This window comes from Mustela erminea, chromosome 10 (assembly GCF_009829155.1).
Source record: "Mustela erminea isolate mMusErm1 chromosome 10, mMusErm1.Pri, whole genome shotgun sequence".
NCBI classification, from domain to species: domain Eukaryota; kingdom Metazoa; phylum Chordata; class Mammalia; order Carnivora; family Mustelidae; genus Mustela; species Mustela erminea.
Window position 1 is genome coordinate 54,615,523 of NC_045623.1, and position 27,884 is coordinate 54,643,406.

Here is a 27,884-nt window from a genome sequence, read left to right on the forward strand (position 1 = left end):
TCCATTTTTTTCTTCTTCTTCTTTTTTTTTTTAAGATTTTATTTATTCATTTGAAATCACAAGCAGGCACAGAGGCAGGCAGAGAGAGAGGAAGGGAAGAAGCCTCCCCTGCTGAGCAGAGAGCCCAACATGGGGCTCAATCCCAGGACCCTGAGATCATGACCTGATCTCATGAGCTGAAGGCAGAGGCTTTAACCCACTGAGCCACCCAGGCACCCCTTGCATTTCTTTTTTAAATCACTTATGACTTTCACTGTACTGGAATTATATGTTTTGTTAAACTAGGTTAAAAAAATCATATGTTAAGCTCTCTTTATTCTTAAACCTAGATATCAAATAATTTAGTAAGTCAGAGGAGGAAGGAACCTCAAAGGTTTGCTATTAATTGCCATGGTCCTGCTGTTTTCTTCCCCTCCGAACAGCTGGCATTTGAATCTGGGCGACTGCAGAACAATCAGGTGATGTACATCAAGGCTGGTTATCTTACAAATGAATGCCCTTAATTACCCAGTTGACTCAATGAGGCGGAGTACAAAATTCTTCCCTTTTGCTGGCAAAGCTATTTACAGACATGTCTTTCCAGTAGCAGCTCAATATAAAGACAACACTTTGGAGGTCATCTCTTCCACCTTCCCCATTTTATAGATAGATAAACTGAGGCTTAGATAAAGAGAGGACTTGCCAAAGGTCATTAATAGAAGAATCCAGATCAGAACACAGGTACCCTGATTTCTAATCCATTATTACCTCTAGCATGTGAGACTGCTCCTGATCAGTAGCGATGGTAAGCAGCGTATTATTAAAAATAGTGTTGGGGCACCTGGGTGGCTCAGTGGGTTAAGCCTCTGCCTTCGGCTCAGGTCATGATCCCAGAGTCCTAAGATCGAGCCCTGCATCGGGCTCTCTGCTCAGCAGGGAGCCTGCTTCCCTTCCTCTTTCTCTGCCTGCCTCTCTGCCTACTCGTGATCTCTGTCAAAGAAATAAATAAAATCTTTAAAAACATATATAAAAAATAAAAAGTGTTAATGTTCACTCTACCATTAATACTAATGCTATAGTTTGTTGATCTCTTACTATATTCCAGGCAAAATGCACATTACATACAATCTTTATGATATGCACTAGTAAAGCAATTATGATGCCTGATGCTTTCATCTTCAGAAGCTTGAATCACTATTTCTTTTCTTTTTGCTGAGATTATATGGCTTGTATGATTTATTATGCCTCAAATAAGGCAAGAGGCTTAGAAAATATCAAACTGGAGTCAAAGACTGTATGTTTACTGAATATACAGTAGCTTTGCTTCATGGATATATAACAGAATATGGTTATGCAAGGGAACATTTCTACCAACAAGTGGCATATTGATGATTAAGTGCAACCTGATGTAAGTGCAACCTGATCAATTATTCAAAACTTATTCTGCCAAAAAAATCTAATGCCAAAACCTGTGGTGTGCTTCTTATATGTTTACCCTAAAATGAAGCCATTAGTCAATAAATACCACTCAAAATCAGTTTAACTACTCATTCTTTTTTTTTTAATTTAAATTCAATTAATTAACATAGTGTATTATTAGTTGTAAAGGTAGAGTTCAGTGTGAATCATTATTTCTGATACCCTCCTCGCTCTCTCAAAAGAGGATGAAACCAACACAAAAACTGCATATATGCAGTATGTAACCACCTCTAATGATCTACTCCACCATGAAGATGGAAAAGGATAATCACATCGACCAAGTAGATAACTTGCAACTTGACCATTGGAGTGAGCCTTCTTTTCCATGACTTCTCATGAGCTAAGTCATGAAAAAGAACAGTCTTCTGACTGAAGCATATTTCTTTTTTCCTCCGAAGTCTGCCATATAGTGAAAAATCTCACAAGCCATAACATGGATAAATGCTGGCCTGTCAGGCTCTGATCATCAAATCAGCCTCTTCATGATATCATGTTAGGTGGTGTGACAGGCAAAGAAAGTAACATCACCTCAACCCTTTCTGCTTTTTCTTCTTTCTACCCAATAGTCCCAAAACTCTTCACATGAGCAGAACTGGATAGGACAGACATCTGTTTTCCTTTCTTACACACTTTTGAATTTTCTTTCATTTCACTGGTAAGTATTTGTAGTTTAAGTTTACCTATACATAAGAACATTCTTTTCTTGCTTGAAATCATGAGACTTCTGAAGTTTTGCTACTTTTTTTTTTTTTTAAATTTCTGTGGGAGGGTTCTCTCCTTTCCTTCTTTATGACCTCTTTATCATGTTTCTTTTACTTACTTACCTTTTTTTTTTTTTTTTTTAAAATAGGCTCCATGCCCAGTGTGGAGCCCAAAGTGGGGCTTGAACTCTAGATCCTGAGATCAAACCCTGAGAACCAAGATTAAAAGCCAGACACTCAACCAACTGAGCCACCCAGGGGCCCTACTTCATTTGTCATAACAAAAGTTCCCTTATACTTTTACCCCTTCTTTTTATTTTTCTGAAATGTTCTTCTGTCAATTTTATTTGCCTTTATTTACATTTCAGATATACCACACTGGACATAAAAGATAGGCTCTTGAAATGTTGTATGTAAACAAACTACCTTGAAAATGCATTAAAGAATTTTATCCCATCCCCACCCTCAAATCATTTGTAGTGTGAATTATCTTATAAACTAAACAAGCATTCCCACAAGAGAACTACAAAAAAGAAACAAGAAAGGAGAAACAAGACATGGATGGAGTCTTGAAGAAACAAGGAACTTTCAAATCAACTTGTGTTATTTGTTATGTTTCTTTTTTTCTTTCTTGGATTAGCTCCAAAAGCCGACAATTTTCACAGCACTTGTTCAATTAAGTTTTAACAATCCAACCTTCTCTATTTTCACTCTCTGCATTCTTCTAGAGCTAGAAATAAAATAAGCCATTTACTTTTGGGAAGGATGATATATTGGAAAGAGCACAGTATCTTAGGGTCTGAGGAAATAGACGCCATCCTGGTTCCTCCACTTTTTTCTGTGTTACCATCACAGTTAACTTCACACTTCAAAGCCTCTTTTCCTTGTTTGAAAAATGGCAATTAACCTTTATCAAGAAAAATAAATCTCTTTCACTAAAATTTTCTTCCTTGGTTTATTGGAAGGGTCTCCTTCCATCGTGAAGTCTCTATTTGTGGACAATGGCATGAGGTAGGAGGTTTATCTTGCATCTTGGGTATTATGAAATCCTGGCAAGTTTTGCATTACCTTGTAGCATCAATCACCTAGTCTTTATAAAGTGCTAGAAGACGTCAAAAATATTAAAGCACATTACAATTACTTTGTTTTGGAAATTTTCTAGGAATTTCACAACTGACGATAATTGGAGGCATACCGACAGGAGGTGTGGTGAGCTAAGACTAGTGATCATCATACCACAATTGTCCTCAAGATTTCTTATATAAATGAATTCAGCTGAAGTCTCAATACCAACAACCCCATGGTTCAACATCTCTGTCTGATGTTTTACTCAATGTTTACCTCTTCCTCTGCATACCATATAAAAGAGATGTAAATTAAGATTCTATTCTTAATCATCTTTTATAGGCATTTACTTAGCTATTTAACACAATGCAGAGCATATAATTGAGTTGTTAATATTTGATCATCTGCCACACAAAGTAAATATTGGTATCTCAATTCTATAGATGGGGAACTCTACAAGTTGACCATGACAATACAAAAAAAACCAGAAGCAAATTCAGAATTAGTTAAATTAGAATCACCTACCATACTTGAGTTTCCTTATCTGTAAAATGAGAATAAAAATAGCACCTTCCTCACTGAATTATTGTGAGGGTTAAATAAGAAGCTCTTATTATAGTGCCTGGTATATAATAAGAGCTCAGTAAATATTATTATCTGCTATTATTATGGTACGAAAAAGGGTGTTATCACTTACTTTTCACTTATTTTTCAAGGACAGTCTTGTTTTTTGACCCCTCTCTTTACCTACTTTTCTTTACCTTCTTCACCTGAAGATTAATTTGATCAAAACTAGGTCCCGTAACTCCCTTATAATAGGTGAATTTATGCCACCTATCATCTTTGACGTACTAAGTGTTCTCATAATTATTGTCTTCCCAAACACTTTTAACATCTTGAGGACAAGGATTGCATCTTACATTTCTTTATATTCACTACAGTGACCAGCACAATGTCTTGAACATAATAGCTATTCAATACGTTTGTATTTAAAAAAAAAATTATTGTTACCATTAGCAAAGATCACCACGATTCCAAGAGCAAAGAGGACTGGACAAGCCTTCTTTGGGATTTGGCTTACATTTTTATGTTGGTCTGCACAAATTTAGGTGTAGAAGTTGAGAAGAGTGTTGAATGTTATTGCAAAGATGACATATAACCAGAAAACAAAGCAGGTATAGTAATACAAACATAAGTTCATGTTTGAGAAATGACATGCAACATCTATAGAGAAGATTCTTCTCCCATAAAAAAAACTTTCATATGTATTAGAATTTTTTCCACCCTAGAACTCATTCTAACACAGGATTCAGAGCTTGCCAAAATTTGGAAACTGACCATCTATGTAATCATCATGATATTTCAAGAAACAAGACAGACTCTTACAGAGCTTTTCATGCCTAACAAAATGCTGGTAATGATTGAGGATTTTTACGTTACCATAACTCTTAGTCACTAAGGTCCTTTTGATTATACATTGGACAGAGAAATAGGGCACTGTACCATTTCTAGTCAATGGGAAATGAGAATATAATGTTTGTCCAAGTGGAAGTGGATATAATGTTATCAGCCAGAGGAGCAAAGGCAAGAAGCAGAGAGTCTGGAGCCAGAAACCTGTAACTTACCATCTCTCTGAAAGTTCCCACATCTGTAAAATGAGAATATTAATAACAACTTCCCAGTTTTTTAAAGGATTATACACGTTAACAATATATACCCAAAGGCCAGGTACATAGCAGTGGTTCAACAAAGACTTTTATCCTCATAGGATATACAGATAAGGGATTATAACAATTATTCTGAGTTAAGGGATAAAGACTGATGTTGTCCTGTTCTCTAGATATACCTGGGAACAGCCTTTTTGTATGCTTCTGGGTTACTATATTTAAGATGTCCATCTAAGCATGCACTTAATTTCTTACAATGTTTATATTTAGTGCCCCTAAACCAAGTGAGAAGGGCCTTCCTAAAGGCATTTTACAGATGAAAAAATGGAGTCCAGCCAGTGGCTAGCCAGGCGGCTTGTCCCAGAACATCCACTAGTAACTAACTGGCCAGGTAAGGACTCTGGGTCTGTCTACAGAGGCCACAGGAAAATGCTGCCCATAATGGGGCTTTACACTCCTCCTGCAAGACTAAGACTCCTCAGTATCCTAGTCAGAGAAGGTTTATTTTCTAGGCCAAGTCACGCCTGCGGGCGTGGACCAATACCGGACCGGAGTGGTGCCCTCAGCCCTCTCCCAGACGCCAGCCCTCCCTGTCCGACGCACCCACCATCTGTGTCCTGCCCCAGGGAGAGCCCGGGAGGCTCAGTCTGAGCGCCCCCTCCCCTCCAATCGGCCGAACTCCAACCTCGCACCTTCATGGGCACATCAACACCCAGGGAGTGAGCACCTCCATGAGGAGAGAGCCCCGGCCTAGCCTCCCGGGAGGACCGAGGCACAGATGCCCCAGGCATTTCGACACCCCGCTAGATCCGGATCCGGAGGTCTCCGGTGCCCACACCCCACTCGAGCCACTGGTCACTCACCGCGCGTCGCGGGTGTGCGGGCGGCGGCTCAGGCCGGCGCGCTCCCGGCGCTCCCCGCGCACGTGTCGCGCTAGCCCCCGGCGCTGCGAGCTTCCCCCCGCCAGCGCGCGCCCTCGGGCCGCCGAGTCCGCAGCGCGCGGCTGGTCGACCCCGAGGGTGGGAGCGGCGGCGCCAGGGCTCGCGGATGTGGGGGCGAGCGAGGAACGCGGTCGCAAGTTTCAGCGGCCGGACGCTGGGCCCCGCCGGCGCCTGCGGTTTCTACGCCGCCCTCCCAGCGGGCCGGGGCCGCGGCCCGGTCCTGCCACCGGTGGGCTCCCGGCGCCGCCTTGAGCAAGGTAATTATCGCTCCGCACCTGCCTTCCCCTACACAGAATGCGGGCAGTCAAGTCTTCGCGTATGACTGAGCGAGAACTGACTGAATTAGTGCGGGCAATTCTGTGCAGGGTATGACAAGCACGACAAAACCATGTTCTCGGCTTGCACAGCCACGGAGGAGCCACTTTGCTGACGCTTATTAGAGTGAAAACTTTCCTCAGAGAGGTTCTTCCTCTGCGCGCTCCGGGCTGCCCGCTCTCTCCACACGCAGGTGCCAGACTCTCCCCCGTGGGCCCGGCGAAAATACTAGCGCTTTTATTTGGGGTCAGCTATCTAAAAAACGAAGAAATGAACATTCGATAGCTGGCATGACGCCGACCCTTAAGGGTCCCACCTTCGAGGTGTTGTTTCAGGGTTCTTAGGGAAGAGGGAAAGCTGCACAGAATGCAGAGGGGATGACCAAAATGCAGAAGGGCAGTGCCCTTCACTTATGACAGTATTTACTGAATCCAGGAATTCAACTATACGACATACATTTTTTTTTTTTTTTATGTAGCGGTAAGAAATAAGAACTGTCACATAGACTACGACACACCGGTTCTTATCATTTAATGGACTTTCGATTAAAATGTTATTGAAATGTCTCTTTTAGACTTATTTAGAAATATATGTTTATTATCCAACACTCCTGTTCATTCATAAAAGGAAATAGCAGAATAAATTGATTAAAATATTCTTCAGATAAATTCACATTGAGTCCAACACCCCTGATTATTTTTTTATTTCACCCAGCATCATCCTCAGTGACATAAGTGGTTTTTTTTTTTGTTGTCTTTTTTTTTTTTAAATAAGGCAGCATCCCACTGTTGAGTCTGGGGGATTCTTCCAATCCACTAAAACCAACCCAAGTTTGCTGAGCATCTGCAGAGCCAACCACATCTCTGTACTGTTTGGGCAGAAGGCAATAGACTCCCAATTTTGGGATAAGTTAAATACCAAAAAATGTGCTTTTTAGAATCAACAATGTACACTAGATTACTTTTAGGAGATGGTGACGTATTGTAGTTTACACACTTTGGCAGTTTGACTCCATAAATAATTTGATAAAAATTAAAACTTTAAGTTGTAGAATCTTAACATTACTGGTGAATGATTGTGAAAATCATTTGCAAGAAAGTCAAAGACTTACCTTGTTAAAACTGAGTTATTTTTTATGCTATTTATCTTTTGCACCAAAAAAAGCCCAAACAAATATTGTGCTCACTTTGGCAGCACATATACAAAAAAGGCAAATATTCTAAATTTGCTGAACTTTTCTGTAATGTTATGCATCTCTCAGTAGTATGTTACTGAATAGATTTTTCTGGAAAAAAAAAATCACTATCCCTTCAGGGTAAAAATAATATTTTAACACTGAGTGAGAAGGTGCTATGAAGAGAACATTCGAAAACAAATATCTCAAAATGTTACCATTATTGGGTGTGCGGGGTAGAGGGCTGGTAAAATTGTTTGTCACCTACAAAAAAAAAAAAAAAAAAAACACTTAAAAAACCTTGGAAACAATTTGCTATCTTTTTTCAATTTTTCAGTTGAGTAGCTCAGCAAATTTTAAACCCATTTGTTTAAAAAAATACGAAAATGCAGCAGTTTCTGGAAAACAACTAATCAGTAACAGACAAAATTATGATAACAAAACAATAATAAGCTTGTATAATTCAAGAATAGCGTTATTTTTTCAATTTTTTTAGTAAAAAGAAAGGCTTTTATTTGGTTAATAAATTATTCCAAAATGTATTTTACTCCTTATCTCATATTAAAGTTTAATTTATATTTTGTGTACATTTTACTACATATATTAAGTATATATTTGTAACTCATATTTATTAATGTATATATAAAATTTATAAGGAAGCAAAAAAACAGCTAAACGTATATTGCAATGTATTCTCAATTCCTTTTTTCCTTTAGGACTGCACAATCTAGGGGCATCTGGGTGACTCAGTTAGTTAAGCGTCTGCCTTTGGCTCAGGTCATGATTCCTGGGTCCTAGGACTGAGTCTCATGTTGGGCTCCTTGCTCAGTGGGAAGCCTGCTTCTCTCTCTCTCCCTCTGCTTGTCTTCTCTCCCTCCCTCTCTCTCTCTGTCAAATAAATAAAATCTTAAAAAAAAAAAGAAAAGAAAAGAAATGCACAATCTAAAACATTCTAATTGCAGCATATTATAAAATTGCTAAGTCAGATACAGGATGGTGTCCCAAATGCACCTGAGCCATTTTCTTTAAGAGAGTGAATGAACATGTTGGAGAAAGGACTTGAATCTGATGGTTAAGCAAACAAAACACATTATAAAAATACAATAAGATGCAGGCAACAATGATGGCCTTCATTATTTTCTTCTTTTCCCTAGATGCAAATAAACAAGATGACCAATCTTACATAAATATTATTAGAGAAGTTATCATCTAAGTCCATCAGTATATCATTCAATTAGGGTTAAATATTGAGAGAAGACTTGTGTTAATAGTTTCTGGTACCAGTAGTTCTATCCTCCTTCATGTTCTTTCCCTGTGTTGTAAGCTCCATGAGCACAAGGACCACATCTGTCTTGCTTAGTCTTTTATGTCCAGCACCTGGCACAATGAGTGGCACATGACTGGTGTTCAACAAATGTTTATTGAGCTGAATTTACTTGTTCTAGAGAGATCTCATTCTCTTTGGTCAACCAAATCTATAGGTGGTATTGAATCTTCAAAACTTTCAAGTTAAAAGAAAAGTAGTTGGAAAATTATATGTAGCTTTTCTTAGAATCCAGTGACCTTCCATATGGAATCTAGCCATCTTTTTTTTTTTTTTAACTGTTCTTTATTTGATAGACTGTAAAGGCCTTTATATTTTCTTCCTTCCTTTCTCTTCCTTTCTCTCCTTCTTCTTTTTTTTTTTTTTTTTTTTTTTTTTTTACTATCTGGGAGTTTCCCTCATAAATGCATGTCTAGTATCAGGGGCTAACAGTGTAGTTAGAAAAAAAAAAAAATCTTGCTTTTGAGATTCTGAGAATAAGCCCTAAATAGTGGAGAAAACCTAATGAGGCAAGAGCCTAACATACAAGCCAAAATATCAACCTAGTATGATTATTAAGTCTACGGGTGTGAAATGACCTTCTGTAAAGCTGTAGCTAGATGTTTTGCAAATCAAAAGCTCAATTAAGTGAATAACCACAGTGACAATGACAAAGACTTTTCTAGGAAATACTAGTTCAGTTTCTATTTCTGCTACTTTTCCATTCCTTTACGTCTATTTTGTTTCATTGTTGATACCAAAAGTTCTAAAAATACTAACTCACACAGTGCTATGACAATTGTGTGTCATTTGTCAGAATAAATACTAAGAGATGGTTGCCAACAGTGATTTAGGGCATCAGACAAATGCTGGCACCTGTTAAACTTGGTAAGAAAGTTTGACATATATATTAACCTTTTACTTTAATAAGGAGATAAGAATCTAAGGTTAATTATTCACCCTTGCTGCTTCACTTTGCAAAATTTCATTTCTGAAAGTTTTCACTTAATTATTCATCTATCCAAAATGTTACACTTATAGGGATACCAATATAGCTCCTAAACATATTTGTAGTATCATATGTTGAAAGGCTTAAATAAAATACTGTAGTTCAAGATTCTTAGATTATTAGTAATCCCCAAAGATTCTTAAAATGCAGAGTTTTAGGAAGCACAGATGTTTACAGATGAACAAACCACATGGAAAATGCCATCTCTTGGAAAAAAGTGAAGTGTATTCAAGAGATTTCAAGATTGCCATAGGCTTTAGAAAATGAAAATAAGGTTAAGGAGTAAAGTAAGACATGAGGCAAATTTAAAACCCTGACAACCACAGGGTCCCACCCAATATAAACTTGATTCACAGTCTGACTCTGCTATTCTCAACAGCTAAATCTAAGAGACACAGGAGTTATAGGATCCATGGATTTCATTATATAATGGCTTATATCCCTGTCATCAGAGGCAGAACTTTGGTGGCCCAAGAGAAAGTGTTTTCTAGATTCTTATGAAGACGAGAGTGTTTCACATAAAGGACAAATTTCTCACAAATATTCCTATACAAAACCACACGTTTCCTTTAGTTAGTTAGTTAGTTAGTTAGTTATAGAGCTTCTCAATGAAAGCCTAACAAAGAACACTCTGAAACATGGATGCTTGGTGTACATTAACATTCTATTCTGTATTTCATTATTTGAGGCTCCAAATAGGCCTTTGCTCCATACTTAGTGAGCAGCGGTGGCTGCCTAGTGGGACTGGACTCCTTTGCTTGTAATCCCAAAACACATGTTACCTACACCCTACACCCCTTCCACAATGTAAAGCAGTGAAACAGAAACAGAGAATGCTCCCCTTTGGAATGAAGAAACATGTGAGATGCTGGATACCACTGGTCTGATCTGCTGGGCGATGTGTTAGGGTTTTTGATTTTGACCTATAGGATCTATGCTAAAACTGAACAGGAGGAATCTCAATTAAGACAAACACAATAAAGTAATAGCAAATTTTAATAATTTGTCATCTCTCCTCCAATCTCTTCTCCAAAAGTAATAGTTTTGTGAGACTCTTTCCACATTTTTCTTCATGCCTTTATAGGTGTATGAAAGCATGACAGGCTTCCTCCCACATTGAAACAAAAATTGAGCCGTGCTATTATTCACCTATCTGTCCATCTATCTTTGTTTTGTTTTTCTTTACCACATAGCATAAACCTCATTCCATAACATATACAATTGATCTAATTCTGTTTTCAAGAACTACAATTTCCATACTGTGTATGTACTAAAATTTAGTTAACTATTCTCTTATTTATAAGTCTTCAGGGTTTGTTTGTTTTTTACTTTTCCCCACAAACAAAAGTTTAATATATTCACCAAAATAAAAATATTTTATGTCTATACAGATATATGGACATTTTATGTGTTTGTAATAGAATAGATTCTGTTTGTAATAGAATTTTGTTTGTAATAGAATCTCACATATGTTTTGTTGAATCAAAGAATATGAGCTTTTTCACTTTAATGGATTATGCCAGATTTTTATCCCAGTTGTAGTAATTCACACTCCTACTAGCATATAACATTATCACTAACAGTGAATGTTATCTATCTTCTGTAATTTTTATTACTCTAACCGATGAGAAATGGTATCTCATTATTTTAAACTCTATATCCCTCACTACCAACATCTTTTCATATGTCTGTAGTTTTTACAAATAAGTATTATGAATTAATCTCAGTGTATCTTCAAATAGCATATAATTTAAGAACGTCACAATATACTTCTATCTTCATACCTCCCAAATATTTCACTGTACGTTTTACTTTCATAAATAATACAAACAAAACCCACAATACATTGTTACTACTTTTGTTTTAACTATTTATCTTTTAAAAAGAAATTTAAAAATAGAAAACAAAAGTTTTTTTTCCCACATAACTATGATTACCAGCACCATTCTTTTTTTTTGTATAAATCAAAGTTTCCATGAGTTATCATTTCACTTCTAAAGAAATTCCTTCAACATTTCCTATAGTGCAGATATGTTAGTGACAAATTTTCTCAGTTTTTGTCTAAAAATGTTTTTCTTCCACCTTCATTTCTGAAGAAATTTTTTAGTGTATGTAAAGTGACAGGTTTCTTTTTCTCAGCACATTGAAGATATTCCACAGTCTTCTGGCTTGCATTGTTTCTGATGAGAAGTCTGTGGGATACTCATCTTGTTTTGTTGTATGTAATATCTTTCTTTTTCTCAACCCCTTCGATATCTTCTTTTACTGATTTTCAGTATTATATTTTGATGTGTTCCTGTGTGGTCTCCTTGGGGTTTATTCTGCTTAGTGTTTGTTGAGCTTGTTAGATCTATGGGTTTTCTTGTTTGTTTGCTTGGTTGGTTAGTATTTTCAGTTTTTCCTGACTTTAGAAAATTTTTCAGACATTCTTTCTTTTTTTAAATTTTATTACCATATAATGTATTATTTGCTTCGGGGGTACAGGTCTGTGAATCATCATTCTTATAGCACTCACTGTAGCACATACCCTCCCCAATGTCCATAACCCAGCCACCCCATTCTTCCCACCTCCCTCCTTTCCAGCAACCCTCAATTTCCTGAGATGAAGAGTCTTTTATGGTTTGTCCCCCTTCCTGGTCCCATCTCATTTCATTTGTTCCCTCCCACCCCCCCACGACCCCCTACCCTGCCTCTTAAAGTCCTCATATCAGTGAGATTGTATGGTGATTGTCTTTCTCTGATTGACTTATTTTGCTTAGTATAATACACTCTAGTTCCATCCATGTTGCTGCAAATGGCAAGATTTTGGCGTGGGGGTTTGATGGCTGCATCATATTCCATTGTATGTATACACATCATCTTCTTTATCCAATTATCTGTTGATAGACATCTAGGCTTTTTCCATAGTCTGGCTATTGTGGACATTGCTGCTATAAACATTTAGGTACATGTGCCTCTTTGGAGCACTACATTTATATCTTTGGGGTAAATGCCTAGTAGTGCATGCAATAGCTGGGTCATAGGGTAGCTCTATTTTCAACTTTTTGAGGAACCTTCATGCAGTTTCCCAGAGTGGCTGCACCAGCTTGCATTCCCACCAACAGCACAGGAGGGTTCCCCTTTCTCCACATCCTCACCAACATCTGTTGTTTCCTGACTTGTTAATTTTAGCCATTCTGACTGGTGTGAGGTGGTATCTGACTGAGGTTTTGATTAGTATTTTCCTGGTGCCAAGTGATGTTGAACACTTTTTCATGTGTCTGTGAACCATTTGGAGGTCTTCTTTGCAGAAATGCCTGTTCATGTCTTCTGCCCACTTCTTGATTGGACTGTTTGTTCTTTGGGTGTTAAATTTGATAAGTTCTTTATAGGTTTTGGATACAAGCCCTTTATCTGATATGTTGTTTGCAAATATCTTCTCCCATTCTGTTGGTTGTCTTTTGGTTTTGTTGACTGTTTCCTATGCTGTACAAAAGCTTTTGATCTTGATGATATCCCAATTGTTCATTTTTCCCCTTGCTTCTCTTGCCTTTAGTGATGTTTTTAGGAAGAAGTTGCTGCGGGCTGAGGTCGAAGAGGTTACTGTCTGTGTTCTTTCAAGGATTTTGGTGGACTCCTTTCTCACATTGAGGACTTTCATCCATTTGGAATCTATTTTTGTGTGTGGTATAAGGAAATGGTCCAGTTTCATTCTTCTGCATGGTACTGTCCAATTTTCTCAACGCCATTTGTTGAAGAGACTGTCTTTTTTCCATTGGACATTCTTTCCTGCTTTGTTAAAGATCAGTTGACCATAGAGCTGAGAATCTATTTCTGGGCTTTCTATTCTGTTCCATTGATCTATGTGTCTGTTTTTGTGCTAGTACCATACTGTCTTGATGATGACAACTTTGTAATAGAGCTTGAAGTCTGGAATTGTGATGCCACCAACTTTGACTTTCTTTTTCAACATTTCTCTGGCTATTTTGGGTCTTTTCTGGTTCCAAATAAATTTTAGGATTATTTGTTCTATTTATTTGAAGAAAATGGATGGTATTTTGATAAGATTGCATTAAATGTGTAGATTGCTTTAGGGAGCATAGACATTTTCACAATATTTGTTCTTCCAATCCATGAGCATGGAACATTTTTCCATTTCTTTGTGTCTTCCTCAATTTCTTTTATGAGTACTTTATAGTTTTCTGAGTACAGATTCTTTGCCTCTTTGGTTAGGTTTATTCTTAGGTATCTTATGGATTTGGGTGCAATTGTAAATGGGATCAACTCCTTAATTTCTCTTTCTTCTGTCTTGCTGTTGGTGTATAGAGATGCAACTGATTTCTGTGCATTGATTTTATATCCTGACACTTTCCTGAATTCCTATATGAGTTCTGGAAGTTTTGGAGTGGAGTCCTTTGGGTTTTCCATATAAAGTATCATATCATCTGCAACGAGTGAGCGTTTGACTTCTTCTTTGCCAATTCAGATGCAATTTCTTTCTTTCTTTCTTTCTTTCTTTCTTTCTTTCTTTCTTTCTTTCTTTCTTTTTTTGGTCTGATTGCTGAGGCTAGAACTTCTAGTACTATGTTGAATAGCAGTGGAGATAGTGACAGCCCTGCTGTGTTCCTGACCTTAGGGGGAAAGGTCTCAGTTTTTCCCCCATTGAGAATGGTTTTGCTGTAGGTTTTTCATAGATGGCTTTGATGATATTGAGGTATGTACCCTCTATGCCTACACTGTGAAGAGTTTTGATCAGGAAAGGATGCTGTACTTTGTCAAATGCTATTTCAGCATATTGAGAGTATCATATGGTTCTTGTTCTTTCATTTATTAATATATTGTATCACATTGATTGATTTGCAGATGTTAAACCAACCTTGTAGCCCAGGAACAAATCCCACTTGGTTTTGGTGAATAATCCTTTCAATGTACTGTTGGATCCTATTGGCTAGTATTTTGGTGAGAATTTTTGCATTCATGTTCATCAAGGATATTGGTCTGTAATTCTCCTTTTTGATGTTTTTTTCTGGTTTGGGGATCATGGTAATGCTGGCCTCATAAAATGAGTTTGGAAGTTTTCCTTCCATTTCTGTTTTCTGGAACAGTTTCAGGATAATAGGTATTAATTTTTCTTTAAATGTTGGTAGAATTGCCCTGGGAAGCCATCTGGCCCTGGGCTCTTATTTTGGGGAGATTTTTCATGACTGCTTCGATCTCCTTACTGGTTATGGGTGTGTTCAGGTTTTCTATTTCTTCCTGGTTCTGTTTTGGTAGTTTATATGTCTCTAGGAATGCATCCATTTCTTCCAGAGTGTCAAATTTGATGGTGTATAGTTGCTCATAATATGTTCTTTTAATTGTTTGTATTTCTTTGGGGCTGGTTGTGATGTCTCCTCTTTCATTCATGATTTTATTTATTTGGATCCTTTCTCCTTTCTTTTTGATAAGTCTGGCCAGGGACTTATCAATCTTATTAATTCTTTCAAAGAACCAGCTTCTAGTTTCGTTGATTTGTTCTACTTTTCTTTTGGTTTCTACTTCATTGATTTCTGCTCTGATCTTTAGATTTCTCTTCTCCTGCTGGGTTTAGGCTTTCTTTTTGCTGTTCTTTCTCCAGCTCCTTTAGGTGTAAGGTTAGGTTGTGTACTTGAGACCTTTCTTGTTTCTTAAGAAGGGCTGGTATTGCTATGTATGTTTCCCTCAGGACCACCTTTGCTGTGTCCCATAGATTTTGAATAGTTGTGTTTTCATTTTCATTTGTTTCCATGAATTTTTTCAATTCTTCTTTAATTTCCTGTTTGACCCATTCATTCTTTAGTAGGATGCTTTTTATTCTCCATATATTTGAGTTCTTTCCAACTTTCCTCTTGTGGTTGAGTTCTAGTTTCAAAGTATTGTGGTCTGAAAATATGCGGGGAATGATTCCAAGCTTTTGGTACTGGTTGAGACCTGATTTGTGACCCACGATGTGATCTATTATGGAGAATGTTTCATGTGCTCTAGAGAAGAATGTGTATTCTTTTGCTTTGGGATGGAATGTTCTGAATATATCTGTGATGTCCATCTGGTCCAGTGTGTCATTTAAGGCCTTTATTTCCTTGTTGATCTTTTGCTTAGATATCTGTCCATTTCAGTAGGGGGTGGATGTTAAAGTTCCCTAATGTTATTGTCAATGTGTTTCTTTGATTTTGTTATTAATTGGTTTGTATAATTGGCTGCTCCCGTATTAGGAGTATGGATACTTAAAATTGTTAGATCTTCTTGTTGGACAGACCCTTTATGTATGATATAGTATCCTTCCTCATCTCTTGTTATAGTCTTTGGCTTAAAATCTAATTTATCTGATATAAGGATTGCCACCCAAGCTTTCTTTTGATGTCCATTAGCATGGTAAATTGTTTTCTACCCCCTCACTTTAAATATGGAGGTCTCTTTGGGTTTAAAAGGTGTTTCTTGCAGACAGCATATCGATGGGTCTTGTTTTTTTTTTTTTTTTAAAAAAAACTCTATGTCTTTTGATTTGGGCATTTAGCCCATTTGCATTCAGGATAACTATTGAGAGATATGAATTTAGTGTCATTGTATTGCCTGTAAGGTGACTGTTACTGTATATTATCTCTGTTCCTTTCTGGTCCGTTAGTTTTAGGCGCTCTCTTTGCTTAGAGGACCCTTTTCAAATTTCCTGTAGGGCTGGTTTGGTGTTCGCAATTTTTTTTAGTTTTTGTTTGTTCTGAAAGCTTTTTACCTCTCCTGTTTTCAATGAACAGCCTAGCTGGATATAGTATTCTTGGCTGCATATTTTTCTCATTTAGTGCTCTGAATATATCATTCCAATTCTTTCTGGCCTGCCAGGTCTCTGTGGATAGGTCTGTTGCCAACCTATATTTCTACCATTTTAGGTTACAGACCTCTTGTCCCAAGCTGCTTTCAGGATTTTCTCTTTGTCACTGAGAGTTGTAAGTTTTACTTAGATGATGGGGTGTGGACCTATTTTTATTGATTTTGAGGGGGATTCTCTGTGCCTTCTGCATTTTGATGCTTGTTTCCTTTGTCAAATTAAGGAAATTCTCTTTTATAATTTGCTTCAATATACCTTCTGCCCCCCTCTCTCTTTCTTCTTCTTCTGGGATCCCAATTATTCTAGTATTGTTTTGTCTTATGGTGTCACCTATCTCTTGAATTTTCCCCGTGTGGTGCAGTAGTTGTTTGTCTCTTTTTTGCTGAGCTTCTTTATTCTGTCATTTGGTCTTCTATATCACTAATTCTCTCTTCTGCCTCATTTATTTTAGCAGTAAGAGCCTCCATTTTTTATTGCACCTCATTAATAGCTTTTGTGATTTCAGCTTTTAGATTTTAGTTATTTTATTTCTCCAGAAAGGGATTTTATTGTTCCAGAAAGGGATTCTGTAGTTTCTTCCATGGTTTTTTCGAGCCCAGCTAGTATGCTGATAGTCATCATTCTGGACTCTAGTTCTGACATCTTAGTAATGTCTGTATTGACTAGGTCCCTAGCCATTAATATTGCCTCTTGTTCTTTTTTTTTTTGAGGTGAGTTTTTCTGCCTTGCCATTTTATTTAGATAAGAATAGATGAATGAGAGAACAAAATACTAAAAGGGTAGCAACGACTCTAGAAAAATATACACTAACCAAATCAGAGGAGACCCAAAACCAGGGGGAGAAGAAAGGAGGTTAAAAATATTGGTGTGAGTGTGTGCGCACGTTCGTGTGTGTATTAGACTGGTGAATAGAAAAGAGCCACACCTGATTTTGGGTGTATTTTTTTCCGTTAGAAGAGACTGCCTTCCAAAATTAAAAAAAAAGAAAAACATATATATAATATATTAAACATATATATATATGTTAAACATATATATATATATATATACATATATATATTAAACATATATATATATAAACATATATATATATATATATGTATGTATCAATCACACACAATGAAAGGATGGAATATGACCATAAAGATGAAAATTAAGACAGATTCTAAAAAAGGAACTGTTAAGATAAGAAGTTGATTGAAAAATCAAAGAAAGAAAAAAAAAGAGGAAAGAATGTGATCAGGCTGGAGACTAGAACAAAGCCATGCACTAGATTTAGGGCATATTTTGATCTGTTAGAAGGAACTGTATCCTGAAATTTTAAAGAAATTTTTAAAGAAATTTAAAAAAATGTTATTGATAAGATAAAATAACAATGTTGAAATAGGAAAGAGGAAAAATTAAAAAATAGAATAAGGAAAAAATAACACTTAAAATTTTAACTTTGAAAGACTAAAGAATCATGGGGAAAAAGCCATGAATTCTATGTGATGCATTGCCCTAGCTGTGGAGTTCTGCAGTTCTCATTGATTGGTGAACTTGGTCTTGGCTGGATGTTCTTGCTAATCTTCTGGGGATGGGACCTCTTGCAGTGATTCCCAAATGTCTTTGCCCAAGGCAGAATTGCACCACCCTTGGCAGGAACTAGGCTAAGTAATCTGCTCAGTTTTGCTCTCATAGGTTTGTTTCCTGAACACTTTCTTTACAGCTTTGGAGGACGAAAATGAAAATGGCGGCTTCCCAGTCTCTAGTCCCTGTAGGAGCTGAGAGCTCAGGGCTCCACTCCTCAGTGCACCCTCACAGAAGAGCAGTCAATCACTCCCATCTCCCTGGTCTCCAGCTGCACTCTGTGCTCACCCAGCCTGTGACTGAGCGTTTCTATCTCTGGTGCACAGCCCCATTTGGAGTCTCCAAACCCAGCAGTTTCCTGCAGTGTGCTCCTGTGCTTTTCCTCCCAGAAGTGGAAGGAGGGAATCTCCGTGGATCTGCCACTTTTGGGTCCCTGCTTGAAGAGCAGTGGCCTATCTGTGCCTCAGATCACAGTTTAAGGTAACCCCGAGCTGAGAGTCCCCTCCTTGGCTCCATCTCTGTAGCTGGCTTCCCTGCTCTGATACTTGGGACCTCTACCACACTCAGACACCCTGGTGTTTTTGTGACTCCGTGGGTCCTGAGACCACACTGTCCCTGTGAGGGCTCCACCCTCCACTTAGCCTGTGAAGTGACCTCCCTCAGTGGGGTAGACTTCTAAAAGTTCCAATTTTGTGCTCTGCTGCTCTACTGCTTCCTGGGTAGACCACTGGGATAGACCACTCTCCCAGTGGTCTATCTTCCTGTATCACCTCAGGTTCAGTTCTCTGCACGTCCTACCTTCCAGAAAGTGGTTGCTTTTCTGTTCCTAGCTTGCTGCTCTTCATCTTTTCAATCTCCTGTTGACTTTGTAGGTGTTCAGAATGGTTTGATAACTATCTAGGTGAACACCTGGGACCTAATGATTTTTAGGTCTCCTACTCCTTCACCATCTTGCTCCTACCCTCCAGACATTATTTCTTCAAATATGTCTTCTGTCCCCGCTCCTAGTTCCAATGACATAATTTTAGAATGCCTTATTTTGTTTCCTGAGGCTTTGTTGTTTTTTTCTTCCCAGCTTTTCCCCCTCTCTTTTCTTTAGTTTGGATAGTTTCTATTGCTGTGTCTTCAACTTTATTACTCTTTTATCTTCAGTGTCAAAGCTGTTAAATGCATCTAATTAGTTTTCTATAAGATATTAAAATATTTATCAGCTCTACAAGTTCTGTTTGATTTCTTTTTTATAGCTTCCAAGTCTCTTATTTAAATCCTTGATTACATTTATTATAGTTGTGTAAAGTTCTCATCATCTATTTCTATAATTTCTGCTATTGCTAGGTTTATTTCTATTGTCTGATTTTTCTCCTACTTACAAGTCACATTAATTGTGCTTCTTTGTCCATTTAATACTTTAGTTTATTGAGCCCTAGAGATTGTTAAAGTTATACGATCTACAAAGGCTAAAATATTTGCTATCTGGCCCTTTATAGAAAGCATTTGGTAACCTTGCTGTAGATGTATAGAATTGTATTGAGTATAATTGTTAGTATATGAAGTGCACAGCATGCAATTTTCTTTTAAAGTCCTACTCCCCCCTTTTATTACAATTAATACACCATCTTCCCTTTTTTGGTAGAGATTCAATACAGAAGAGTGAAAAACAATATGAACAATCCCATTATTCCCCACCCCCATCACAAACTCAACAGTTGTCAACATTTTGTTTAGGGAGATTTGAGTTCTCTCATCATTTCTATCAGTCCTTCTACACTACACTCTGAGAGCAATGCTTCCTGTTTTTTCCAATTTATGCAAAGTTTTAAGCAAACACAACTTTGACCTGTTAAAAGTTTAACTGTTAACTGTCTACTGTTAAAAATTTCTAATCTCTACACCACCTTCTATTCACTGTGTTATCAAAGATATACCTTTATTTGTGTGAGTGTATTTGGGACCATAGACTATGTGTTATTCCTTTATTAGGATTATTAATGTTGGAATTATTTCCATGTCAAGATATATAAGTCCACCTTATATTTTTCTTAAACAACTTCATTGCATCTATAGTAGAAATAAGTCACAGTTCATGAACTATTTCCATTCTAATGGACATTTCGTTTGTAGTTTTCTATAATTGCACATAATATTGTAAGAAATACTCTTTATATAGCTTACATATATGTTTATGAACATGTGTGGCTATTTCATAGGATTTGGGAAATACAACTTCAGTATCAAGGAAAGTGCATGTTTATAATTTTTTCAGCTATAATTGACATATAACATATTCATTTTAGATGTATAAGATAATGCTTAAATATATGTATATATTGCAAAATGATTACCACAGTAAGTCTAGTTAATAACCATCACCATATATAGTTAGAAATTTGTTTTTCTTGTGATGAGAACTTTTAAGATTTACTATCTTAGCAACCTTCATATATACAATACAGTATTATTAACTATAGTCACTTTGTTGTATATTATATCATTAGGACATATTTATTTTATAACTGGAAGTTTGTACCTCTTATTCCCCTCACCCATTTCACATGCCACACACACCGTGCCTCTGGCAACTACCAATCTGTTCTCTGTAGCTGTGAGTTCAGTATTTGTTTGTTTTTTAGGTTTCACATGTAAGTGAGATCATATAATATTTGTCTTTCTGTCTGACTTATTTCACTTAGGATAATGTCCTCAAGGTCCATCCATGATATTGCAAGTGGTTTAATAATATTCTGAGATATGTGTGTGCACCACAACTTCTTTATCCATTTATCCATCAGTAGACATTAAGGTTGTTTCTGTATCTTGGCTATTCTATATCTTGGCTATTATAAATAATACTGCAGTGAACATGAGGATGCAGATATCTTTTTGAGTTAGTGTCTTTGTTTCCTTCAGAGCAGAGATGCCCAACTTCACACTTAATAATAGCAATGCAAATTAAAACTATGCTGAGACATTTTTTCTAAAAATTTGAGATACATTCAGATACAGTTCGTGTACCGTATAAGTTAGTCATTTAAAGTGTATAATTCAGTGGTTTTAGTATATTTACAGAGTTGTGCAACCATCACCACAATCAACTTTAATTGTTTTCTTTTACCGCCAAAAGAAACACTGTAACCTTTAGCTATGCCCTCCAACTGCCCCCTCCCCCAATCTCTCCTGACCCTGAGCAACCACTCTGTGTCTCTGGATTTGCCTATTTTGGACATTTAATGTAACAGGAGTCAAATGTGGTCTTTTATGGTTGGCTCTTTTACTTAGCATAATGTTTTTAAAGTTCATCTGTGTTGTAGCATTTAGTATTTCTGTACTCCCCCTTTTTAAAAAATATTTTCTTTATTTATTTGACAGACAGAAATCTCAAGTAGGCAGAGAAGCAGGCAGAGAGAGAGGGGGAAGCAGGCACTCTGAGCAGTAGAGATCCCCATGCGGGGCTCGATCCCAGGACTCTGGGATCATGACCTGAGCCGAAGGCAGAGGCTTTAACCTACTGAGCCACCCAGGCGCCCCTGTATGCCCCCTTTTATAATTGAATAATATTATTCTCTTATATTGTTATACTATATTTTGTTTATCCATTTATCAGCTAATGGATATTCTGGTTGTTTATGTCTTTTAGTGGAATGATGCTGCGATGAGCATTCTTATACAAATTTTTGTGTGGATGTATGTTTTCATTTTTCTTCGGTGTATTCCTAGGGATAAAATTGCTGGATCAAATAGTAACTCTATATTTAAATTTTTGAGAAACTGCCAAAGTGTTTTCCAAGGTGGCTGCATCATTTAAAATTTCTACCATCAGCAGTGTATGAGGGTTCTTTGCCAAAACTTACTATCTGTCTATTTGATTATAGCCTAGAATCTAGAGTATGTGAAGTGGTATCTCTTTGTGGTTGCCATTTGCATGAGACTGTTTTCACCTTTCTCACTGACAAAGATGAAATTTTTTTAAAAACACTGAGGTAGAGGATATATTGGGAGAAAACAAGTACTGGCATACTTTGCTGGTGGGAATGTGATTTAGTGCCACTTCTGTGGAGGTTGATTTGGCTTATTTATCAAAATTTGAATTGCACATACCCTTCAACTTAACAATTCCTCCTCTAGCAATTTGAACTTGAGATATTCTTACACACGAAATTGTGGAAAACAATCTAGGTACAGAGATTTCACAACAGCATTGTTTGTCCTCCAATTTCCATTTGTATGGAATGGATTGTGTAAATGAAATACAATGGTACATTCAAAAGAATGAGGCAATTTTATATGTCTGGATATGGAATTATCCCCAGATATATTGATAAGTGAAGAAAAGTGGGATGCCAAGCATTCTACTATGCTGTCATTTTGCAAAAAGAAAAATAGGAAAATATGTATTTGCCTGTGTATGCCTAGGATATCTCTGAAAGAATGCATAAGAAACTAAGAGTGGTTGCCCTTGGAGAAGGGAATTGAGTGGCTAGGGAAGGGTGGGAGGGAATTTTTAAATATTTAATTCTTTCTGGGGATGCCTGGGTAGCTCAGTTGGTTAAGCTGCTGCCTTCAGCTCAGGTCATGATCCCAGGGTCTTGGGATTGAGTCCTACATCGGGCTCCCTGCTCAGTGGGAAGCTTGCTTCTCTCTCTGCCTCTGCCTGCCACTCTGCCTGCTTGTGCTCTCTCTCTCTCTGATAAATAAATAAGTGCAATCTTAAAAAAATACTCTTTCTGTATTTTAAAATTTCAAACTATATGTATACTACAAGTTATGCTGAGCAGGGCTCCCGCTGAGCAGGGAACCTGATGTGGGGCTCAGTCCCAAGACCTTGGGATCATGACCTGAGCTGAAGGCAGACGCTTAATGACTGAGACTCCCAGGTGCCCCTATAGATAATTTTTATTTAAAATTTTCTACATAAAGTCCTGGTGTTACTTATTATACAGATTCCAACTTACTTTATTGCCTCTTGCTATTATAATTGAAATCTTTTGGCTGTGTTTTCTAATTGGATATTGCTGGGACAGGGGACACTAATGATGTCTTTGTACTGATCTTGTTTTGATAAAGTATTGTAATAATATTTTATCATAGTTTATCTTTTCTTTTTTATAGTTTATCACCTAAAAATAATGAAACCTTTTGTTTCTTAACTTCTAATTCTTCTACTTGTTTGTTTTCATTGTCTTAATTTGTTGCTTTGGGAGAGTTTTCCTTGTCCCATTTTCACTAACAGGATAGCCTGTCTTTTATAGGATTATTCAAGCTTTCCATCAAGCATGGGTCTAAGGCTGTCTGCTTATTCTCTTCAGAGATAGTAAAACTCTAGTCCCAAAGGTTTTATAAGTATCTCCTTTACCCTGTGAGCTGTTCAGTTTTAGCTCTTACATGATGATTTTATTTTTGGCCTCACTTCATTTCTTGCCAGTGGGGCTGTGTTTTCCGGCTTTTGGCTTGGCTCTTTATTTTATTTTATTTTATTTTATTTTATTTTATTTTATTTTATTTTCCTTCAGAGAGAAAGAGATGGGGCATTTGTAGGTGAGTGGGGGTGTTGAGACAGGAAGGGGAGTGGCACAGAAGAGGGAGAGAGAGAATCCCAAGCAGGCTCCATACTCAGCATGTAGCCTGTTGTGGGGCTCAATCCCACAACCCTGAGATCATGACCCGATCTGAAATCAAGAGCTGGATGGTTAACCAGCTGAGCCACCCCAGTGCCCCTTGGCTCCGTATTTTAAAACAATTAAAAAGCTTGTTTAGAATTTGTGTGTTTGAAGTTAGAGACACCTTCTTGTGTCAGTATTATTATCTGGAAGCCTCCACCTGCTGTGGATGGAAAGTTTGTGTTTCCCCACCTGAGATTCATATGTTCAAGCTTTAATCCCCAATGTGATCATATTTGGAGGTGGGGCCTTTGAGAAGGAATTAGGTTTGGATGCAGACTCCTGAATGGGATTGGTACTTATAAAGGGTTGAAGAGACCAAGCTCTCTCACACTATGATGAAACCAAGAAAGATTCTAGCTAGCATCCGACTCTACTAGTACCCTGATATCAAACTTCTAGTCTCCAAAATTGTGAGAAATAAATGTTTTTTAAGCCTCCCAGTCTTCTATATACTTCTTATAGCAACCCAAATTAAGACAGCCACCCCCATTTAATAGCCATTACTTTCCCTGTTTTTTTCCCCAGTCATGCAAATGTGGTATATTTGACAGATATTTTTAATTTTTAATTTTTATTAACATATACTGTTTTATTTGCCCCAGGGGTACAGATCTGTGAATCACCAGGTTTACACACTTCACAGAACTCACCATAGCACATGCCTTCCCCAATGTCCATAACCCAGCCACCGTCTCCCTAGCCCCCTCCTCCTGGCAACCCTCAGTTTGTTTTGTGAGATTAAGAGTCTCTTATGGCTTGTCTCCCTCCCAATCCCATCTTGTTTCATTTATTCCTTACCTACTCCTCAAACCCCCCACATTGCCTCTCAACTTCCTCATTATCAGGGAGATCATGTGCTAATTGTCTTTATCTGATTGACTTATTTTGCTCAGCCTAATACCCTCTAGTTCCATCCACGTCATCGCAAATGGTAAGATTTCATTTCTTTTGATGGCTGCATAGTATTCCATTGTATATATATACCACATCTTTATCCATTCATCTGTTGATGGACATCTAGGTTCTTTCCATAGTTTGGCTATCGTGGACATTGCTGCTATAAACATTCGGGTGCACGTGCCCCTTTGGATCACTACATTTGTATCTTTAGGGTAAATACCCAGTAGTGCAGTTGTTGGGTCATAGGGTAGCTCTATTTTCAACTTTCTGAGGAACCTCCATGCTGTTTTCCAGAACGGTTGCACCAGTGTGTATTCCGACCAACAGTGTAGGAGGGTTCCCCTTTCTCTGCATCCTCACCAACATCTGTCATTTCCTGACTTGTTAATTTTAGCCATTCTGACTGGTGTGAGGTGGTATCTCATTGTGGTTTTGATTTGTATTTCCCTGATGCTGAGTGATGTTGAGCACTTTTTCATGTGTCTGTTGGCGATCTGGATGTCTTCTTTGCAGAAATGTCTGTTCATGTCTTCTGCCCGTTTCTTGATTGGATTATTTGTTCTTTGAATGTGAGTTTGGTTAGTTCTTTGTAGATTTTGGATACTAGCGCTTTATCTGATATGTTGTTTGCAAATATCTTCTCCCATTCTTTGACAGAATTTTTTTATACTCTCTTTGGTTTTCTCCATATTCTTCTTGGTATTCTACTGTTGTAACACAAATTGCCACCGATGTAGCAGTTTAAAACAACAGATATGTATTGCCTTACAGTTGGGGTAGGTGAATAGTCTAGATATAGCTCAGCTGGGTTCTCTGCTCAAGGGTTCACAGTCTGTGGCCAAAGGGTTTACCAGGATGTGATGCAATCTGAGTCTTGGGGTCTCTTTCCAGGCTTACAGAGTTATTGGTAGAATTCATTTCCATGCCACTGTAGAACTCATGATGGCTTGCTTCTTCAAGGCCAGCAGGAGAGAATTTCTTTGAACTTAGGAGGGAAAGGCTTATCTAATTAGGTTAATTCTATCCAAGATAATCTTCCTTCTGATTAACTCAAAGTTAACTGATTTTGGACCTTAGTTACATCTGCAAAATACTTTCACATTTGCCATATAAGGTAACATAATTATAGGAATGATAACCTATCACCTCTATCATGTTTTATTGGTTAGAAATAGGTCACAGGCTCCACCCAAGAATAGAGGATTACACAGAAGTGTGAGTACAAGGAGCTAGAAGGATGAGGCCATTGTAGAATTCTGCCTATCACACACCTATCACATACTAATCTCATACTTAGGTATGTGAAATTCATTCCTCAGCAGGAATGACTCTCGAATCCGTATCTCAATTTCAGTTTCTTTTCTAATAATTATTTCAACAATCTAATGAGCATCCCTGCCTCTGCAGCCCATTAGCATTTCAAACTCAATATGTAAACCTTGATATTCAAGATAAAGGAATGTATCTGCTAATTCTCTCATAAAGAAATGTTTGTTTAGATTCACAATTTAAATTATCCTTTAAAGTAATGATTTTCTTTTGCATATACCCATTCCATAAGCTATTTTTTTTACTTCATTAGGGAGGTTGTATAAGCCAGTTAAGTTGTATAAGCTATGTGTTCAGTTGGGCTAATTTCTAAGTGACTTGCTGTTATATAGCAGTGCCTCAGGATTCAAATATGCTTCAGCATTCTTAGAAATTACACATGTTCCCCAAGGGTCTCCCCAAGGGTGTCAAAACAATGTATACTCTAAGGTCTTTTGTTTTCTCAAAACCCAACTTCATTCCACTCCTCTAAACCAGCTATTTGTTTTATAGGTTGGTTAATTTTGTCACCATCCTCCAAACCATCTAATCTTACAACTTTAAAGTAGTGGTGTGTGAACTGAAGTGGGGGATGTTTACAAAGGGAATTTCCTGATTTAACATGCAAAAAGGTTTGTGAATGAGCATATGTGCATTTTTTAAAGGAATAAATGCCCTTAGCTTTCCTCAGATTTTCAGAGGTGGATAACTGAATAAAACTGACCTACAATTAATTTTGCTTATTCTTTCTCTTTCTTAACTTTTGCTTGATTGTCAAATCAACCTATTAACCTTGCTACCTTGATTTTCTTAGTATTTCTGTCAATACTAGCAGCATCCTAATTCGGGTCTTCATTGTCTTTGTATTTTTTTAAAAGATTTATTTATTTACTTGAGAGAGAGAAAAAGAGAGAGAGAATGGGTGGGAGGGGCAGAGGGAGGAGAGAGAATCTTAAGAAGGCTTTGAGCTCAGCGCAGAGCCTGACACGATGTTCAGTCTCATGACCCTGAGATCATGACATGAGTTGAAACCAGGAGTCTGTTGCTTAACTGGCTGTGTCACCCAAATGGCCCCATTGTCTTTGTATCTTACTCCTAATTATGTCTTTTGCCAAGTTAGTCTTCCTGAAGCCTATATTTGAACATTTGTTTAACCATGCAACCATTCATTTGGTTTGGAGTGCCAATAGCTGGGAACACCATGATATGTAGACATTTCATTTCCCATTTTGGTGAAGAAAACAGATATAAAGATATATTTTAAAAAGACCCCACAACATATGTGCAAGAGTAAGTTTTAGACTGTATGCATTGCTATGGGAATAATCAGAAGAGTATCTAACTCATTCTGAAGGGATCAAAAATAGAGTTATACAGGATATAATACTTGAAGTGGGTCTGGAAGGATGAACAGGGACTTTGCAACCCCAAGGAGTGTGGAGAGACCATCCAAGGAGATGGAATAGTATGGTTAAAATAAGGAGTTAAAATGCAGGTTGAGCTTGGGAAGGTTTGAGTAATTTCTGTGAGATAAGATTCACGAAGTAGGGTGCTGGGAAATGAGCTGAAATAAAAGGTGAGTCAGATTGGGAAGATACTCACTTGTCCTTTGTGAGGACCCATGAAAGATGCATCCGTCCATTCCATTAGTAACAATTTGCTAAATGCCTGAAATAGGTTGAAGATTATGATAAACCCACAGGAAAGAGATAAGAGACACATACTGAAATTTGCTTGGAGAGTACTCTTAAGTGTTCTCTCTCACACACACATAAAGATAAATATGTGAGATGATATATGTATTAATTAACTTTATGGTGGGGGGAATCCTTTCACAATGCATATTTATATCAAATCGTCTTGTTGTATACTTTAAATATCTTATAATTTTATTTCTCAATTATACCTTAGTAAAGCTGAGGAAGAAAAGGACCTATAAATAAGTAATCATAGTCCCATCTGATAAATTCTATGAAAGTGGCCATCTTATGAAATGGGGA

At 37.4% G+C, this 27,884-nt stretch overlaps 2 protein-coding genes across 4 annotated transcripts in view; one reads left to right on the forward strand and one right to left on the reverse strand.

The window, feature by feature from the left end:
* Positions 1-5,835, reverse strand: part of IL12RB2 (interleukin 12 receptor subunit beta 2) — an 82,900-nt gene extending 77,065 nt beyond the window's left edge. The window contains exon 1 of one of the 3 annotated variants that reach the window (XM_032303830.1): positions 5,755-5,835. The gene's annotated coding sequence lies outside the window, so the exon portion shown is untranslated. The remainder of the gene's footprint in view (positions 1-5,754) is intronic. The other 2 variants (XM_032303827.1, XM_032303831.1) reach the window with 2 other exon arrangements.
* LOC116568196 (proline-rich protein 2-like) lies at positions 1,707-26,524 on the forward strand. Its single transcript, XM_032303726.1, has 4 exons — positions 1,707-1,767; positions 4,514-4,638; positions 5,404-6,089; positions 26,398-26,524. The coding sequence occupies exons 1-3, from the start codon at positions 1,707-1,709 to the stop codon at positions 6,082-6,084; spliced, it is 867 nt and encodes a 288-aa protein (XP_032159617.1). The 3' UTR covers positions 6,085-6,089; positions 26,398-26,524.
* The last annotated feature ends 1,360 nt before the right edge of the window (positions 26,525-27,884 follow it).